Source organism: Vidua chalybeata, chromosome 9 (assembly GCF_026979565.1).
Source record: "Vidua chalybeata isolate OUT-0048 chromosome 9, bVidCha1 merged haplotype, whole genome shotgun sequence".
Taxonomy (NCBI): domain Eukaryota; kingdom Metazoa; phylum Chordata; class Aves; order Passeriformes; family Viduidae; genus Vidua; species Vidua chalybeata.
In genome coordinates this window covers 26,574,186-26,593,322 of record NC_071538.1, presented here as the reverse complement: position 1 = coordinate 26,593,322, position 19,137 = coordinate 26,574,186, and the positions used below count along the sequence as shown (strand labels likewise).

The following is a 19,137-nucleotide window of genomic DNA, read 5'->3' as shown; positions in this document are numbered from 1 at the left end:
CTCCACTGAGCTGCATGATTTTTTTTTCCCTCTGTACTCTCTATCCTTTCAAGAAACAGAAGCTAGTTGTCTATCAGCCAGTGCTGGTTAGGATCTTCTCTTCATGCTGGAAGAAATCTGGGTCATAGGAGATGACTGAGACTAGCAGGATAGTTTAGAGCATTGCTGCTTGGAGATGTGAGGCTGGGACTTCATCTCATGGAGCACAGGGACTGCTGAGGGTCCTGTTAAGCTTGGAGCAAGAAGTCGCAGAAATACAAATGACAGATCACTGGAAAAGGAAATTTTTGTGCCACATCTTTATTCTGATTTGTGAATCTTTCAAACGCTGAGGCTGTGCAGGCAGAGTAACTGGGCACAATAAAACCCAACACTGTGACTGGAGGTACTGAGCAATGGCTCGTGCATTCTCTGCTGTGGAATAAAGCAGCTAGTTTTCTTTAGGCCTGAACTGCACAATCATCAGATAATTCAATTAAAATTTAATGTTTAATTTTGTGAGTACATAAAGGCAGATCCTCACTCAGATCTTCACTCTGACTCCAATGTGCCCATTTGAACCACAGGACTTGTTCTCATCCAAAACAGCGTCTGAATCCCCCAGCCCCAGCATTTGATTCTGTAATGGGGTTGTTTGAGAAGCACCAAGTATCACTGCATCACTCACAGCAACACTCCTTTGAGCCAGGTGCCATCTCCTAGAACTATCAGAAATGTTGTTTTCACAGCAATGTCTGAAAAGTGTGGTTTTTACAGCAGTACTGAATTACCTCGGTGAAGGGAAAAACTCTGGGAACGGTGCAGCTACGGCTGTACATTCACCTGTGTCACTAGGCCAGAGGAGCTCCCTGACTGCAGCTTTGGGGGCTCTGGATTCTTTCTGTCCCCAGCTGCTACTGCTGAGGGGCATGACACTCAGGTGCTGTCAGTGCTGCTACACCTTTGCAGCAGTTATTCAGTGTTGCTCTCTGGTGGGCTGTTGCTCTGTCATTTGTCACACTCTGGTCCTGCTGGCTCGAGTCTGTGTGCCACCACGCAGCCCTGCTTGCCCTGCCCTCAGCCCTTGGCCGAGGTGAAACCATGGAACTCCTGTGGTATATTTATATATCTTTTATGAGTAAAAAATCTGCAGTGCATAGCAATCAAACAAGTGGTTTGGTAGGGTGTTTAACTTAGCAGTGGATCAGAGAAAAATATTATTATGAAAAGGAATAACTCACAGGCAGATGTCAGTTCTTGAAAGAAATGTTCTTTTTAAAAAGCTGAATCTTTTTGAAAATCACTGATTAGAGTCCTTACTGACATAATGCTCCCAGTAAGTACAGTGCTGTTGATCCAAGGATTTCATGCTAATAGAACTCTGAGAAAAAGAAGGTATTTCTGATTTCAACAGTTTTTATGTTATCAGTGGCTAAAATGCTGATCTTAGAATCACAGACTCACAGAAAGACTTGAGTTAGACTAGACCTTAAACATCATTTACTTGCAGCCTTCCCTACTCTTCAAATGGTACTGAACTGTTTGTGGTTTGAATTTGAGCTAATTAAAGACAGTTAAGAGAAGTATTTCCAAGTTGATTTTGTTTTTTAGAGCAAAGGACCCGTTTTCTATTGCTGACAAAATTACATAAAAATTTATATTCAATCAGGAAGATGTACAAAACCAGATAATGTTTCAATCTTGAAGAAACTCAAAGATATCTGTCTCTGAGAAGCAGAGAAGTTAGTCAGATATTTAAATAAGCCATGGTCCAATGAAGGGCCTGAAATTAGGTTTGCCCCTGCCTCACACTCTCAGTAAGCCAGCCAGTCAGTCAGGCTACTCAGCTGTAGCCTCTTTTTCTGATCAAAACTCTTGAGAACTAAGCTGCCTTCTGCTGTTCTCCACAGCTTCCTGTGACCAATAGAGTCAGCAACTGCAAAAATTGTGGGAGTAGAAATTGAGAGGATGATAAAATAGGTGTAAGTTCTTTCCTCCTTCTGCTTGCCATAAAGAATATCCATTCAGCAAATCCAGAACCATTCTGTCAGTGCCATTAAGGAGAGCAATATGGAGCAAGTGTTTCTATTCAAGGTAGATGGGGGAAAGGAAGATCAAGGAAGGATCCAGCAGGGCTGGAAAAGTCATGACTGATGTTAGAGGGACTGGCCCTGGGGAGCAGAGAAGTTTAGCATGGGAACAACGTGAATCTGGCTCAAGACTTTCTGTGCACAAATACTGAAAATATATAAAGGGAAAAGCAAATATGAACACAGATTTTTTTTTTTTTTTTTTGCAAGTAGCACAAAATTGCCAAACAAATATCCCAGCCAATCTTTCATTCCTCATGTATAGGTGTTTCTTAATGACTATGGAGAGTACCCAGCATTTCACAGCTGATAGAACTGTTACATCAGGGTTTGATATTCTCCTCTCTTGCAGACAATTCACATGGTGACAAGGACTCCCTGCAAAGCAGTCTGGACTTCATCCCAAAGATTGCCACCCTGCACTGTATCATATTAATGAACCTGTACAACTGAAAATGATTACAAATGCAAATGTGATGAAAAGGAGTTTAATAGGGACGTTTCATGGCTGCAGTAGAGAAGTGGTTTAGCACTAAGATAAGTCTGATTGCTTGGGCATGTGGGTGCTATGGTAACCCCATTTGCATTTGGAAGCACTTAAGCTCAAAACCACAGTATGCTGCACCCTCTTCCTTTTGAGCAGGGTTCTGTAGAAGAAAGGCAGAAGTAAACAGCATGAGAGAAACCACAGAGCAGCAAAGGCGTCGTTAGCTGTAGCTGTACAAGTGGGTTACTGCAAAGCCGTCCTGTGAAGACTGAAAATGTCATTTAAAATACAGTGCAAGTGATGGAAAACCCCTCCTTATGACTGCTAAACACACAGTATTCCTGAGTATTTATTTTAGGTTTGCAGGAACTGTGTTGGCAAAAATAATTTGATTTGCTGCTTTTGGTTTTTGTTTTACATCAGGTTTATGGTTTTGAGAAGTTCTACATATCATTGGTAACAAGTATTATTTCCATTAAATTAATGTTTCTTCAGGGAAATTGCTCTTTTGCTCAGTGTTTTTATTTTCCTTTGGAAAAATTATACTCCTATGTTTATTTTGCATAATCAGAACCAGAAAAATACTTTTTTTAAATGGTCAGAAATATTCAACATATATTGTAACATTGTGTTCCTCCTTGTATCTGTCAGTTATAAATTCTTAATTCCATCCCTTTCTTCTGGTTGCTCCCCTTGTACTTGATTGCTGGCTAATTTGAACTTTTCACCTTCTCCATAGCTGTAAATGCTGATAAATGCTCACAGTTGACTCTGAACTTGAGGAGGATAGGGATAACTCCAGTCTTGGAAGGTGGACAGCAAGGAGAGGGATCTAGAACAAGCATTAATTTCAGAGGTCAATTTTCACTAAAAGCATAACACCACATCCTATCATGTTGGCCATAGTTAGAGCAGCACTCACTCCTGAGCTGTGCTCCGCAGGCACACCACGCCTTCCTTTTCTGCTGCAAGTCAGGCCTCAGCACTGGCAGGTGCTTGGGAACAAAAAGGCTTTTGACTCTCAGGTAATGCTTTAAGCAAAGGTTAAAGGTGCAGGAAAGAGTGCCAGGATCAGGCTCTTGAGCAGTGATGCACTCTATGAAGGAGTTGCTATGGGAGGCAATTATTGATGAACTTGTTGAAAAGGAAATATTTTGAGAAATCAGATGGAAACTATTTTAATTATCATTTTGAAAAGTCAGAATGGACATTAAATCCTGATATCAAAAGCATTGGCATTGCCAAAGAAAGTGGTGTTTCTTAATCAGAACATTTTAGAATTTCTGTTAAATTAAAATTTACAGTTTCAACATTTTGTCCCTGATTTCTGGTGAAAATAAATATTATAAATATTGCCTGTGGAAAAGAAATTGTAATGTTTATTTAGTTCTAACTTTGATTGCTATAGGGCTATGAAGACTTTTATCAATTAGACAATGAATAACTTAGAAGTGATTTGATGGCTTCATCTTCAATGACCACAAGAATAGATGTTTTATTTCAGAACCCTCAAAAATGTCTCTCATCTGAGAAAATTCTATACTGTAAACTCAAAGGAGTAGTTTATTTTTTGACTCAGAGCATGAAAAATTTCACATATTTTTAATATGAACTCTGTATGACAATCTTTTACTCGATTTTCAAAAAGCAGCAGTTTGTCCAGAAACAGGGAATATTATTCGTTTTTTCTTCCCCAGAATTAGAGATAAAGAATAAAGTGTAATTCTTTGGTCTCTGGTTATGAAAGCACTTTAGCACATGTGATCCCACCTATAAAATTTGAGGGGTCCTCTGTGGTATAGAATTACTCAGATGTTTAAGTGTTTGTTAGTCTATTCTTAGGTCTGCCCAGATTTGTTTATAAAGTAGCAATGGATCCCTTCGTTTTGTGTTTTCAGCAAAAATAACAGTAACGGTGCAGCTACGGCTGTACATTCACCTGTGTCACTAGGCCAGAGGAGCTCCCTGACTGCAGCTTTGGGGGCTCTGGATTCTTTCTGTCCCCAGCTGCTACTGCTGAGGGGCATGACACTCAGGTGCTGTCAGTGCTGCTACACCTTTGCAGCAGTTATCTCTGGCCCCGATGCTCATTTACTTTAAGGTCTCGTTAGCTGGTTCTGGCGGCACAAGGGAGCTTTAAAGCAGGTGTGAATTACATCCTATCCCACTTGAAGTTTAAAAATAAATCAAAGGGCGGCTGGCAGCATTTTGTGAGGCTCCTTGCCTTACTCACCCTTCACCTCCCACCAGGAACTGTTCATTTTTTGCAATTTAGTGTTGGCTTGCAGGAGAGCTGCAATGTCTGTGCTGTTTGCTAGGAGACCCCCTCAAAGAGCTTTACTCCATCTGAACAAGTAGACCACATCCTGTTGCTTTCTGTGCAGATGTGAAGAGCCCTGACCCTGCTGAAGCAGTGCCATTCAGCTGTGAAAAGAGGGAAGGCAGAATCTGGACCTACATTCGTTGCTTGGTGTAAAATGCTGCCTGGTGGGGGTTGCTGGGGTCTGTCCAATATGCTAAAGTCTGGAGAGATCCTGGGAAAAGGGCAGCAGCTCTGCAGAATCAGTAAGCGTTTTTCCTGGCAGCAAAACCCGGCTGCCAACTGTTTTACAGACACGAGGCTGAGAGGAAGGATTACTTCCTCTGCCCCCTCCCAGCTCTGGCAAAGACACGAGGAGTACAGCTGGATGTGAAGAGCCAGCTGGTATGGCACCACGCTAGATAAAACACCAAATGCACTATTAGCAGGAGAGGCATCCTCCTCCCCACATTGCTGTGTGCTGTGTGTATGGAGGAATGCAGTCCTGCAGCAATCCCATGCTCAGAGCAGACAGCCTGAGCTGCTGCCATGCAAGCGTAGCCTCCTGGCCAGTCCAGCGGGAAATACAAAGCCACGTCCATTTTACTCACTGTGCAAATTAAGCAGCAGAATGGAATTAAAAGACATGTTCCATGTCATCAGCTAATGGATTTCTGCCCCTATAAACATGATAACATTTTTAGGCTCTAAATGCTGATTCAACAGGATCTCCATCTTATCAGCTGGAGTTTGTGTTATTAATAGCACATGCACACAGGAAATGTGTGCTGGCTCTTCCTGCTGCTCAAGAAGATCACACCCTGGACTTCCTTGAAACACATTTTTATCTTCTAACATGTTGTAGATACCAGTTGTCTTCTGTTGAGTTGCTTGGTCCTGCCAAGAGAAAACATTTTCCTAAGACAGCAAAAAGCTGTCTCCTTATACAACTGGACTTCTTATACAGGTACGACCACAGCACTGCACTGAGTGCAGAGTCAGTACTGCAGAGGTGGTGCATCAGCTCCTGTACCTCCAGACAGCCTACTGTCCTAGGGGTTTGAGAGGTTGGCTTTTTTTTTTTTTTTTTTTTTTTTTTTGGTGGCCTGCATTCTTTCACATTTTTTCCATTTGCTCTTCTTGTTGAACGTTGAAAGTACTTCATAATGCAGTACTCCCATGTTTTACTCACAGGGCCAGTACATCTTTGGGCTTTCAGGAGAAAGAGTGGTGAACTCATTTGTTTTAGGTGTATTTTGTTGGCAGCCTGTCATTTCATCTCAAACCTTTCTTTGAAGCAGCAGCTGCATTCTGTCCGCCAACTGGTAGGAAGGAGAATGAAAGCGATTAGCCAGGCTCCCATCTGCCCGTGGGATAAGCTGCTGGTTATATCTTTTTCCAGGGCATGTGATTAAGCCCAGATCTGCTCGAGCATTACTGATGAATTTGAAATCTTTTAGGTATGTCAGCAGGAACCAACTGGTGGCCAAATCAAGAGAAGGGAGAGGGAAGCTTAAAAAACTTACTGCAGTAGTAGGAACCTTTTCTATGCTCTGATTCTTCCATTTTGGTTATCTAATGTTGTCCTTGTTATCTTACACATATCATCTTAAGAATGTCTTACAGTTGGATGCAGTTTAAACTTTGAGAAAAATTTTGGGGTAGTTCCTATTTAAACTCAGACCGACTTGCTTAGTTCGGCAATCATAAAGCTTTTGTACTGCAAAGCACGTGTTTGGGGGATTGGACATCCTCATTACATTTTAAAGATATTTTTGGATTTCAGCTTTCAAGTTTATAGAGTTATGCTTTAGAATATAAACATGAGAAGTCAGTTTTGTCTTTGAGGTAAACTTGGTTAGCCTGAGGTTAGCTCAGATATTTGTTAGTGCTGGAACATTTTTTGGAAAATAAATTAATAGTAGCAATATACCTATTAATCTCAGAGTAACAGAGTCTGGTGTGTTGGGATTCTTCTTGATTTTCCTTCATTTTACCCAGTACCTCCCAAAAAGATTTCATGGGGAAATGCATTTGCTTTTCTTTTTGAGAGGATTTTTTAGTGTTCTGGTGCCACCTATTGAATTCTTTTCAACTGTGCCCTATTCCATTGCTATAATAAAGCATATCAGGGAATAGAATCAAAGGAGAGCAGGAGACCCTTGAAATGCTTAGAAGGGCATAAAACTGCCATGAAGTTCTGTTAAAATGATAGTGCTTAGTTATAGGCAGGAAAAAAGGGCAATCTTGGACTATTATTTCCCATACTGTTTTAAGTCACTGCTCTGAGCAAGGCAGTGGGATCAGGTGATCTCTTGAGGTCTCTTCTAACCTGGAGTTCTATGATTTTGTGTAATGTTTAGCTCCTCTCACTGGGAGTGAGCAATAAACCTTACACTCTATTTAAGCTATTAGCATTATTCTAACTTTACAAGGGGGAGAGGATGGGGAAAATTATTTTCACAGAAATCTTGAGGAAATGAATGAGGCAACCAGAAAAACAACATCGACAAACTTATGATCCCCCACTCACTTATGATCCCTCACTTTACTTGGAAGAGGCAATCTTGATGTATATAATTTTGTCTCTATTGTGTTTGCCTAAGAAATCAGTAAATAGATTGAAAAGTATTTCTGAATGTTTCACTAATCTGAGCAGAGTTTCATTTAGGACATTTTCTGCAGCTTCTTTTATTCTGTTTTTGGAAAAGTTTCTAAGTGAAAGTTAATCTGTGACGATGCTCATGGAAGGTTAATATTTGCCTTGAGGTCCACTTGATGTGCTAAACGAAAGTAAGATTTGGAAAAGGGGGGAAAATAATTGATTCTTCAGCTAATAAGCCTTTTGAAAAAAGAAAATCATGTTGTGGAATTTAGAATGACTAACTGCCAGCATTAAAACACTGAATTGAAAACCATGAAAATACATTGAAAATTTATTGCTTATGGCAAATAAGAATGAATATGAATGTTAGCTTTTACAGGGTTCCTTGGCAGTTTAATGCATATAGTTATAGATCATGCAATTGTTGTAAAGAAATGTTGCAGACAGGAGGTTTCGCTGAAGGTACATTGAAAGTTCAAAAGATCAGCTGTATTTTTGTTTCTTATCTGTAACCTCTCTGTAAAGGTTAGGAAGCTTCATGCGCTAAGATTCTGTAGCTTTGAAAAGAATGCATGGTCTGTGTTTCAATGAAGCTATATAGATATAAATTAATTATCATGCTAGACCTGTTGTATAGTTTTATATATATATAATATATATTATCATATAGTGGCTTCTACACCCATGTTATTCAATCTGTTTTCAGTCTGCTACATTTTAGAGATTATATTCTTCCAATTTAGAGCAATGTTATTTTGACAGTTTCATATGATTTCAGGCAAACCTCACAGACCCATATCCTCACCTCATGGACCAGATTTTAGGCAACACTCTTCCCCACTTCTGTAAAGAAATAAATGCTGCATTACTGTTTTCAGAGAACTTCATTTAACTTCTGTTGGTACTTTTTCTGTAAGGTATCAGGCTAGTGGCTTTTTCCTAATTGTCAGTTGTAGTAAGAGCTCTCGCATTACATACAGTCCACAACAAATTCAGTTGCTGACTAGAAAAATATTTGTGTTCATAGATTTTGTGTACATACAAAGATTTTGTGTGCATTCATATTCATATCACAGCTTAGACACACTACATGACAGTTCCGAGCACCAAGAAATTCTCACTCCCTGCAGGTGACATTGCCGTCGCTGGTTATGTGTTTCTAATGGCAGTTGTCAGCCTTCTGAACTGTCCATATGGGGTGCAGAATCCATGGTGGCCACTGAGCAGCCAACATGTGTGCTGCTGCTTGTCAGGTCGATAAGGAGAAAATCTCTGGAGTCCCAGGATATCTGCTTATGTTGATCTTCTGTGTCAGAGATGAGGGACATGGCTTTGATGCTGACACATGAACAGGATACTTATGTATCTCTCACAAGTATGGCAGTTTCTCACATAAACCTGGCTTTTTGTTTTAAAGGTTGAAGGAGTTTATTTTCAAAAGAGTAAAGCTACAGCAGTTGGTGAAGTGCCGTGTAGTGAAGCTGAAGTAACAGAGAAATTATAAACAGGAAAGTTCTATCTGAAAGACACATGCCACAAAAAAAGAGATAAATTCCAAGAAACAAACATAGTGGGAAAGATCTGGTAGAAAAAGAGCAAAAGAAGGAGGAAGGAAGAGCCAAACAGGTGGATGGAAGTTTGTCAGATGGGGCCCTGAGCAGCCTGATCTGCTGGGTGGCATCCCAGCCCATGGCAGGGGTGTTTGAACTAGATGATTAAGATTCTCTCTAACCCTGCCCTAACCTGTGATTCTGTGATTCTGTGACCATATACTTCATATTTTGGGTGTCTGGTTGTTGCTGTATCCACTAAATATAACTTAAGAATGTGTAATTTCCTGGGGAAAGCTTAGCTGATATTTGGGAGGAAGGAATGTGTCTTTATATTTTTGGCAAATTCCTTGAAAGTTTAATTTACACTTTTTCTCTCTCTTTCTCTTTTTCAGGGCAGGAGGCAACAACGATCACACCTGGTAAGAAGCAATTCACTTGGAAGAATTGCATTGATTTTTTTTCTTCCCTGTTAATTTCTTCTTTCTGTTTCTCACACACAATTACCTCACAGAGTGTATAATGCCTTTTCATTCACCCAACAAAATGAAATATGCTGTCTTAATAGGCAGGAATTTCAGACAAGTCTGGTTTTGAGTAATGTATTTAGGTATATTTTAAAACACAGCATTTAGTTTGGAATGCACAATCATAACCAAAAAAGAATACACTCACCAGTTGTGCATCTGACACCTGTTGAATCCCCTGCACTTTAAATGTTTGATGTGCCTTTGCTTTGTTAAAAATTCCCAGTGTCTCAGTATGAGAGTGTTCCAGCAGTGCACCCAGGTGTTGTGGGCAGCTCTGTCCCTCCTCGGCCGGGCACACATGAATGAAGCATTACCGACCCTGCTGTACCTCTCCCACAGGTGCCAGCCTCGCACACAGCACGCACTTCTCCAGCCCCAGCACGGCCCCGAGCAGCCCGGCACGCAGCAGCAGCTCTGCTGCCCTCACCGCACGCACCCCCTCTGCCTTCGGGGACGCTTCTGCAGGTTTGCTCTCTTCCCTTAGAAGCCACGCTCTGCTCTCAAAACTCTAGGGGAAAACGAAGTCATTCAGCACCAGGGTAGCCTTCTTCAGCTCATGGCTCATCAAATGGAGAAGGTGTCTGAGTTTTGGCATGGTGGCAATGCCAGGACTATGTGCAGGATCTGGTATCGGAGGGACAGGTCTGGTATCTGAAGGCCGAGTCTTGCTGTCACCACAGTAGCATCAAAATGCCACCTGCTGCCAACAAGGCTGTCCCCAAAGCAAGAGCAGTAGGAATGAGCCTAAAAGAGAATACAGAGACCTGTCAATGAGACAACAGGGAGATAAATAATGAAGTATAGTAAGAAATATAGTGAGCAAGATGCATGACCAGCAAATGAGCACTACCTAGATTTGCTGTTTGTGCAACAGCACAAGCACTATTCATAATTGTGTTTCACTGTAAAAATATAGTAAAATGGTCTAGTTTTTCCCAGTTCACAGATTGTAACACTATTTTTATTTTGACTTCATCTATAATTATGACTAAATATTGTCATTTTTGCAAATTCATTTGTAAGTGGTATGCTCCTAAAAATTTGCTTTCTGCATAAATACTCTTTTTTTTTGTTTATTTAATATATTAACATCACTTTTCTTTCAGCAGTCTTCTCTAAATTACAAAAATTCCATAAGAAAAAACAAAAACAGAGAAGTGCTGTAGTGTAAGACATTTCTGACAACAAAGCCATATGAAAGAATGAATTTCAATTTTAATGCTGATATGTTGTTTATTTTCTTACAGATGATTACAATTCAACATCCTTGCACAGCACCACCTCCTCAGTCAACATGCCAGCAAGCACTGGGATCAGCCCCACTCTCAGCTCCACTCACACAATAGGTGACAAACTTGCACACAGTTACCACAGTTCTGATACATCAGGCACAGAAAATGGGTTTGAATGAGGCAATTAATTTAGAATGTATCAAACCTAAGCATACAAATTAGGCATACAACTGCATTAAACTTTACAATGTTTTTAGGAACCTTACAAACTGTTTATGAGTAATATTAAAGATACCAGATTTGTTACTTGTCAAGCAAGTGCAAAACAGAAATTATTTCCACAGAGTGGCATATAGCAGGAGGGTAAATCTGTCAATTATTGTGTCAGTACTCCTCTTGTTATTCACAGAAATTTGCCCAAGCAGCAAAAGAAGTGTGAATACATCCAAGATCTGTGTGCCTCTCTGTCTTCTGATGTCTTCCCTTTGGTTTCACACAGCAGTAATACTTTCTTGGCATCTAGTAGTTCAAGCACTTACAGTGATTTTAGTTGCCATTGGGCTGTAAGGCGTTAGTCAGGTCAGTAAAATATATGTATGTGCATGTGCAAAGTACATGGACACTTTCTGTGTTTTTGAAGTGTCCTTCAAGTAGCTGTCTGCTCTTTGACAAACTGAACGTAGCTTTTATTTGTCAGTGTTCTGCCCCTTACAGTCTTGGTGACTCTCCAGTGGTCCCTCTCAGTTTGCCCTCTCCTTAGGGCCACTATCCAGCTGGTGACTCCCAGCCTGGAGGCAGGCAAATCTAGGGCCTGCCATATATGAAGAAATTAGATATCAGTGTGTTTTAGTGACACATTTACCTTGGGATATGTTAAGTAATTGTTTTCAGAATGAAGTCCTTTGCTCAAGCTTCTCTACAGAAAATACCAGCAAAAAATTTCTTTTGGGTATCCTGGTATAAAAGTAGTCATTAAACAATCTTTACTGTTTAAATCTTTTTCCAAAGGTAAGTGGCAGTGCAAAAAGCAGGTAAATTTTGTTTCTGTGGTGACATTTTATACAGCTCCGTTACCCATTCCACAGCACACATATCCTGGAAAACTGCTGTAGTTTGTCATACTGCTATGAGAATGTGTGATTTTGGAATATTCTTGTGTAACTTTGTACTCAGAAATATTACTAATAACCAGTTTCATTTCTAGTTCATTGATTTCACTGGAAAATTGTGAAAGACACATGAACCCTAAAATAACTAGTTAAAAATGGGGTTATGTATAGCTGATGTTTTCTTCCCTATTTTGAACATGAGATGAGTGCTAAATACATTTACTTATACTGAAAAGAGAGTTTGGGACAGTACTGGTCCCCCTTCTTCAATGCTCTGTGGAAAAAAATACCCAATCTGTTAAGACAGACCTTCATATTGTTTTCTTTTCTTATAGAAACTACCACAGCGATACCTGAAGCATCTTGTGGTAAGAACCAAACCCCTTATTCTCCTTCAGTCTTGAAATGTGACCAAATAGTAAACTCAAATACAGAAAATTGGTAAAGCTGATAAATCAGTAAAAAAATAAAACTGATCAATTAGCATTAAAACTGATCAATTAGTTATTTTATAAAATGTCTTCCAGTTCTGGAAGAAGTAAGATTAAAATTATTTAACAGTTCTGGTCTTTTCACCTCCATTTACAGTGGCTTTTCTTTTAGATATTATTGGAGACATAGAAGACTCTAAGAACAACCCTACAATGGCTGAAGTTTTACTGAAAAGTCTCACTAAAGACAGAGAATATATTATTTTGGGGGATGGCATAGACATAATTGTGAGTTCCAGCAACAGTTCAGTAGAGCTTCCAAAATGCCAGATTTACACTGTTGACGTTAAAAATGGCAAGTGTTCAGACAGTACTTCTTCTTCTTTTCTTGTTCCAAAAGGTAGGTGTACAAGGGTTTTAGTAGTTTCTTTTCTTCTTTTTTTTAGAATTTATTTTTATATGCAGTAATTTCTTTGTCTATCCTTGTTGCTTTTCAGAGAATCAGACAGAAAGTTTTCATATTTTGTCCATGGTTTGCAAGCTATTTTGAAGTTGTATATTAAATCTTCTCAGTATTTTCTTAAAGAACAATGAAAACAAACTGTACTTTTTTCATTCTAAAGAAAAAAGGGAACTTTAACTGCATTGGCCATATGCATTGTGGTAAACAATAGCAAGACCAGCCACCATTTCAAAGCTGGTGTTTACGCTGAATGTCTGCACTAAAACATTAATTTATTATTTGAATACCTGTGTGTCTTTATCTCATGAAGGCTTTTTCAATTTTTGCTTTCCATTTCTTATTAAATTCTTTGTATATTGTTCTATGCTGATTGTATTTTCATATTGCAGAACAAGTCAAAAAACATGAACAAACTGTTACTTAAAGACTCAATATAGCCAATGTCATGATGATGTGTAATATTGTTCCTTTCCAGTTGCCAATGAACCTCCTAGAGTCAAGGACACAAACGACACCTCTGCCAATTTATGTTGGAGTAGCTCACTTGCCTGTGCTAATGTGACTGTTATCTGCAACGAGACACTTTCAATGTATTCTAAAAGTGGGTTATTTATTTATTTATCTTTAAAAGCACTGTTGATGTTGTCTTTTTGTGAAACCCTGACAGATTTAAATTAATTGTGCCAGTCTGAGGAGAGGGTAGCTCAGAATTCCTGGGCTTGCCAGTTGGAGGACTACCATCCCCACAAGTAAGGATCTGGGAAAGTTCATACCCAGAGGCCTCTTTTGCTGAGTTTACCAGTTTCACAAGTTGCACAATTTCTGGAGATTTTGAGGTCCTGTTTGATTTTCTGGAGGGGAGCTGAGCAGTATGGAAATGTTGCAGTCTGTGCTTGTGCTGTGAGCTGACCCCTTGCAGGCTGCCTTGGCCACTGGCTCCAGGATGGTGTGAGGCCAGGCTCTGTGCTCTCACAGTCAGTCAGCCTGAGCACATGCTGGCTCAGAAACACCTTCTGTGTTAGGGCAGATATGGATGCTGAATGGCCTCATGTGTCCCAGAAAAATGGGTGATGAATGTCTGGGGCTGGAGATTTCCTGCTTCAGGGAGCTGAAGAGCTAGGAAGCCATTCTAGGGTTCTGCTGGACTCCCCATTACATGTTCTGATTTCTGTAGGAAAGCTGTTTCCTTAGAAAGTCAAATTATGACCTTTACTGATGAAAAGTAAAGGTCTATGCAAACTAAGTTAGTATGCAAGAACCTAAAATCTAGTCATTAGATCAGGTTGTACATTTTTGTGTTTGGAATATCATGATAGCTTATTAGAAATTATATCAAATAAATATGGTAGAGAAAATCTCAGTTAAAATGGTGCCACATGCTTTTGGAGTAGTGAAAAGTATTGATAAAGCTCTTCTTGTGTCTACAGATAATAGAACTTGTGGAGTGCTGGAAGGTTTATCGCCAAACCGTCGGTACGACTGCATTCGATCCATATATTTTAATGAAAGCAATGTTGCCAACCGAGACTTCACCATATATACAGACTATGGTGGTAAGTGTAATGCTTACTTTTGGTTTACATTCCACATATTTCTGGGAACTCCTACTATGAAACCCATTATCTAGGTTTCCTGGGGTTAAAGATACAGTTTGAGCAGCATTCTCTGCCACACTCAGCAGCTTCTCCTTCAGCTCCTCCTTCCTGGTCTCTTGCCCTAGTGGTTGTTCTTTCATTGCAATCACCCTCTCAGTCTTCCAGTCGGAGCCTTTCTTTCCTTCCATCAGAGACCATGATTATTTTTTGTTGTTGTTTTGGAGACTGAGAACATGGTCAGCTATATGGAATTTTGAATGAAGATGCACACACAAAAAAAGTGCAGACCTAGTCTGTAACAAATTTTAAATTCTTCATTTGAAGACATTGGACAATTTTAGTAAAATGTGATGTTGCTGTATTCACTTGTCCTGAATTAATTAAATTTATGACATTACTGTAATATGATGCCTTTACATATATTCAGTCTATACTTATGTATATCTTCTTGAAATAGAGTACAAAAAATATTACATGTTGTTGGTATCTTGCTTTAGTGTCAGATGAAATTTAATCTAATTAATCAAAATCGGTCAAAAGAGGAATACTTTTATTTTCATTTATTGCTAGTTATTTCTCTTTTACAATAGTTCCAGGAGAACCAGAAAACCTTCAAATAATAAATAAAAATACCACAAGTGTAACAGTTAATTGGACAGAACCTAGGAACACTTCGAATGGTCCCATACATGGCTACTTTGTGAAATTTTTTGTGGAAGGCAAACGTAAGTATATTCACTGTTAAATAATTCATTGCATTACATAATTACAGAGCACCAGGTATAATGCACTGTCAAGTCGTATTGGAGTCTCTTAAGACTGCAATTTATTTTTCAGACAAACATTAAAATTTCCTTCCTTTAAGGTTGTTCCAGTTGAACTTTCAGTTGAGAGTTTACCATGTCAGGACTTGACCCTGTCACCCTTCAGTTGGCACAAATGCATGGCAGTTAGGCATAAACATGTTTAGATGGGTATAGCCAGGGGATTGTCTTCTGCTGAATGGACACTCCTTCCAGATATGCTGGTCTAGGCCATCTTACATTTCAATGAACAAATTTGTATCCATTGCACTGGGATCATATTCTCCAGGTGCAAGCTTTTCTTCAAAACAAGAACTGGAAAATAAGGTTTTTAATATGAAGAGCCTGATAATAATAAATATATATCAGGTTTAAGCTAGTCCTGGCTTGATCCTTTAGGCTTAATTCAGCCTTTCTGTTCACATACTGCAGGTTATGTAAACCTGGGCTGCCACAGGAACCGAAGGCTGTCATGCTCCTCTGCTCCTTGATGCAAATCATGTTTCCCATTCTCCAGGCCCCAAATTTGACCAAAATCCAAAAGGGTGGCAGCCCCACAAGCCAGTTTCTGTGGTTGGTTTGGCTTGGCCAGTGTAGGAGAGGGAGGCAGTAATGTGTGGCTGCAGGGAGGCCACATGGCAGCAGGCAGAAGGCAGCACGGAAAGGCCATGGCTCCCCAGCTCCCCGAGGCACCGAAGCCCAGGGCAGTGTGGGCAGTAGCTCTGCTCATGTTGCTTCTCATGCAAGTCTGTTCTTCTGCTGTTTGCCACTCCTGGAAGCACGACTACCACCACATCTCAGGCATCACACCAGGAGAGACTTGCTCAGTGTGCACTGACACCTTTGTACTTACCCCTTCCCAGGCTGAATGTACTCTTTGTATGTAAATACTCTATGTATTTATGTATTTCCTCTTCTTCCTGAGCCTTCACTTAGCATTACTAAGCAAAGCAACCAGATTAAGGTAATTAAAATAGAAATACACGTGACAGTGGTTTCAGATAGCTCTGATAAATTGTAAGAGTTCCTGTGCTCCTAACATAGATTTAATTAATTTTATTAATTTCATTTTTCAGCGTTTCATGACACAAAAATCAACACAACTCACTATACTTTCAATGGATTTGAACCTTATACCAATGCTTCTGTATCTGTGATTCCATATACAATCAACAAACACAATGACATACTTGAAGGTAGAAGTAAAAGCTGTGCATTTGTAACAAATGCAGGAGGTAAATCTGTTTGCTAACTGTTATGACCTAGGCTGATACTAACACAAAGAATTTGTATTTTCCTAGAGTAGTACATTATATTTTATACATAGTATTACTGTTTGCCAAGAAACTGATTAAAATGAAAATAATTGTACTGACATTCATATAATTAGTGTCCCTTTTAAAATTACTTAATGTTGATCTATTTTTTAATTATGCACTTCATATATATATATTATATATATATATATATAGATATAATTTTAAAAAGAAGATTTCATTAATTTCAAATTCTCATGAAATCTTTAGGAAGCATTATATCCCAATATAAAGAAAACATTTTGAATTAAACAAAAAGAGAATTTTAAAAGTTTGTTTTTAAATTTGTGGCATGAAAGCTAGAAAGATGTGCAGCCTGTACCTTCTGTTGTGTAGTTACCTGTTTGCTTGAAGTAGACCCAGGCTACACCAACACTGTCCACCTGTAGTGGATGTCAGTTAGTTTGGATGTACCTGTATGCAGTTTCCAACATAAGGCTAAAGATGAAAAAATGTTTGCCAACCCTTCTGCTGACAGAAAGATCTGTGCATCTTTTTGGGGCTATCCTTTCAAATGTATAGTTTGAAGTATACAGGGATCAGAATTGTCACCTGAAGTCCCACCAAAAATGGGACTTCATTAATGGGAAGTAGGACTGTGTTGAAATTCAAATCCATTTGCTTAGATACAACTTTTCAGTGTAAATGACAAATTAATATATGTCTAGTAAGAGGTGTTAAAACTTGTTCAATTGTTATTTTTTTCATTCAAGATGATATTGCAGATTATTGCAACTCAGAACATAAACCAGAGAAAATGTGGAAAGAAGTTAGGTGATACATGTTATATTTTAATCACTGACAATAACTGACCAGAACTGAAGCAGAAGGCAAGGCTGTGTAACTTCTGATAAGTTAATTTACTGATATATATAAACAAGTTGATCTGAGAATTAACTGTAATACAAGTTTAAATATGGCTTTAACTTTTAGGCAGCCCTACTATGAGCATGATCATGGTTCTTTTCTCTATGAAAATATAGTTTGAGCATATTTTGAAGCCCCCACTTCCTGCATTCCACTTATTTTAATTACTCAGGTGAAGATTAAAGTCTTCAATATAAGTTTATGGATGTGCAAACAACCTCATTCCCCTTATTTTTTGTGAAAATAACAAATTGCATCATGAATTAATGGTATTAATTAGACCTTCTTCAGCTGTCACAACAGTTAATAACAAGATAAGCAGGAAGTGGAAGAGTTTTATGGCTTCTTGAATTGAAGAATATATCAGTAGAACACAAGTCCTTGGAAGCAGGAAAACCCCTACATTTTATAAAAGATATTTTCATCTTCAACAAACACATTGCCTCCAGAAATGTTCACTTTCTCCTTGTCACAGCTCTTTCAGCAGCATGTGGAATAGGAATCTAACAGATCTGCCCTGTGGATAAAAATGATCAGCTATGATGTAACCTCACACTCAGCCAAGTCAAATATCCTGCCACTCCTCACCTGGGATATTTGATCTGTTTATAGAGCCTTACAGGTCTTAGCTCTTCAGATGAAGAAAAAATCAGCTGCAGTTTTTTGGGTTTTATTTTTTCTCATTATGCTGTTTTGGAAGTTGACATCATTTTGTAGAAAATTTCCATGGTGGTGTTCTACTGAAATGTGGCTACTGAAATGAGGTTGCCTTACAAAGGCTGCCTCATTTTACTTTCTGAAAGGTTTTATCAGCTCATAGTGAAAGGTCCTTGGCTGTGCCCCTCAATATGAAACCTGCAACATTTGCTGCAACAGAAGAAACTAGAGTTTGAAACCACAGATTAGATTTAACAGATTCTGTATCATTAAAAATTTTTGTTGGCTCTAGGCCAGACTTAAGTATAAGGACAGTGTTCCAAATATTAGAATATACTAGTGACTTCTGGGAGAAAATTTAATTTAAAATAGTTTTGAAACGAATATTCACATGGAGAACTCTTTTTTTTCTCCTGTCTTGTCTGTTGCCCCATGTTCCTCAAGTGAGAAAGTGATATCAGATGTAAGAGAGATTTGCCATCATAGTATTTTTGCAGTCTGACTGTCAGTAGAGCATTTCAGTTCCACTTCACATCTCTTTCAGCTTAGATAAGCTTATGATTAAGTCAAAGTTGATTTTACTTATCTTGTTAAATTGGGACTGAAATTTTTAAGGAAGAATATATAAAGTTATTGAGAGAAGACAGGAAACAGACATGAGCACATACAGCTCGAAATGTTGGGTGTGAAATGATGAAATAGAGCAAGTAACCCTTTTTCTTGTCTACAGTACCAGAAAAAGTGAATAATGTTAAAACAACATTGACAGCTGATAATGCTGTCCAGATAACATGCAAAGAACAAAGACAGTTTGGACCACATGCAGAATTTAAATTGATTTGGGAGAATGATGGAAAAATTGAAAGCGAAAGCAAATGTGAATTTAAAAGAGAAAATCTCTTTTACCTGACAAACTATACATTTAAGGTAAGTTAGTTTATTGTATTAAAATATATAAAATATTGCTGTATTTTCATTGTTTAATCATATTATGCTTCATTTTAGGGAAAGAAGGCAAATATGGTGTCAGAGAAGTCAATTTATAGCCTATAGGCCTTAGGTATAAAAAAGTAATTATTATTTTGGAACTAAAATGCATATGTGCCTAACCTATCAAGCAATCA

General features: G+C 38.8%; 1 protein-coding gene across 4 annotated transcripts in view; it reads left to right on the top strand.

Annotated features, from left to right (window-relative positions):
- The window catches only part of PTPRC (protein tyrosine phosphatase receptor type C), a 64,871-nt gene that overhangs the window by 30,013 nt on the left and 15,721 nt on the right, over positions 1-19,137 (top strand). For 2 of the 4 annotated variants that reach the window (XM_053950965.1, XM_053950966.1), the window contains exons 3-12: positions 9,406-9,432; positions 9,880-10,005; positions 10,788-10,886; positions 12,217-12,249; positions 12,485-12,712; positions 13,251-13,376; positions 14,203-14,328; positions 14,961-15,095; positions 16,250-16,408; positions 18,744-18,940. In XM_053950965.1, the coding sequence (XP_053806940.1) occupies positions 9,406-9,432; positions 9,880-10,005; positions 10,788-10,886; positions 12,217-12,249; positions 12,485-12,712; positions 13,251-13,376; positions 14,203-14,328; positions 14,961-15,095; positions 16,250-16,408; positions 18,744-18,940 (1,256 nt within the window). The remainder of the gene's footprint in view (positions 1-9,405; positions 9,433-9,879; positions 10,006-10,787; positions 10,887-12,216; positions 12,250-12,484; positions 12,713-13,250; positions 13,377-14,202; positions 14,329-14,960; positions 15,096-16,249; positions 16,409-18,743; positions 18,941-19,137) is intronic. The other 2 variants (XM_053950967.1, XM_053950968.1) reach the window with 2 other exon arrangements.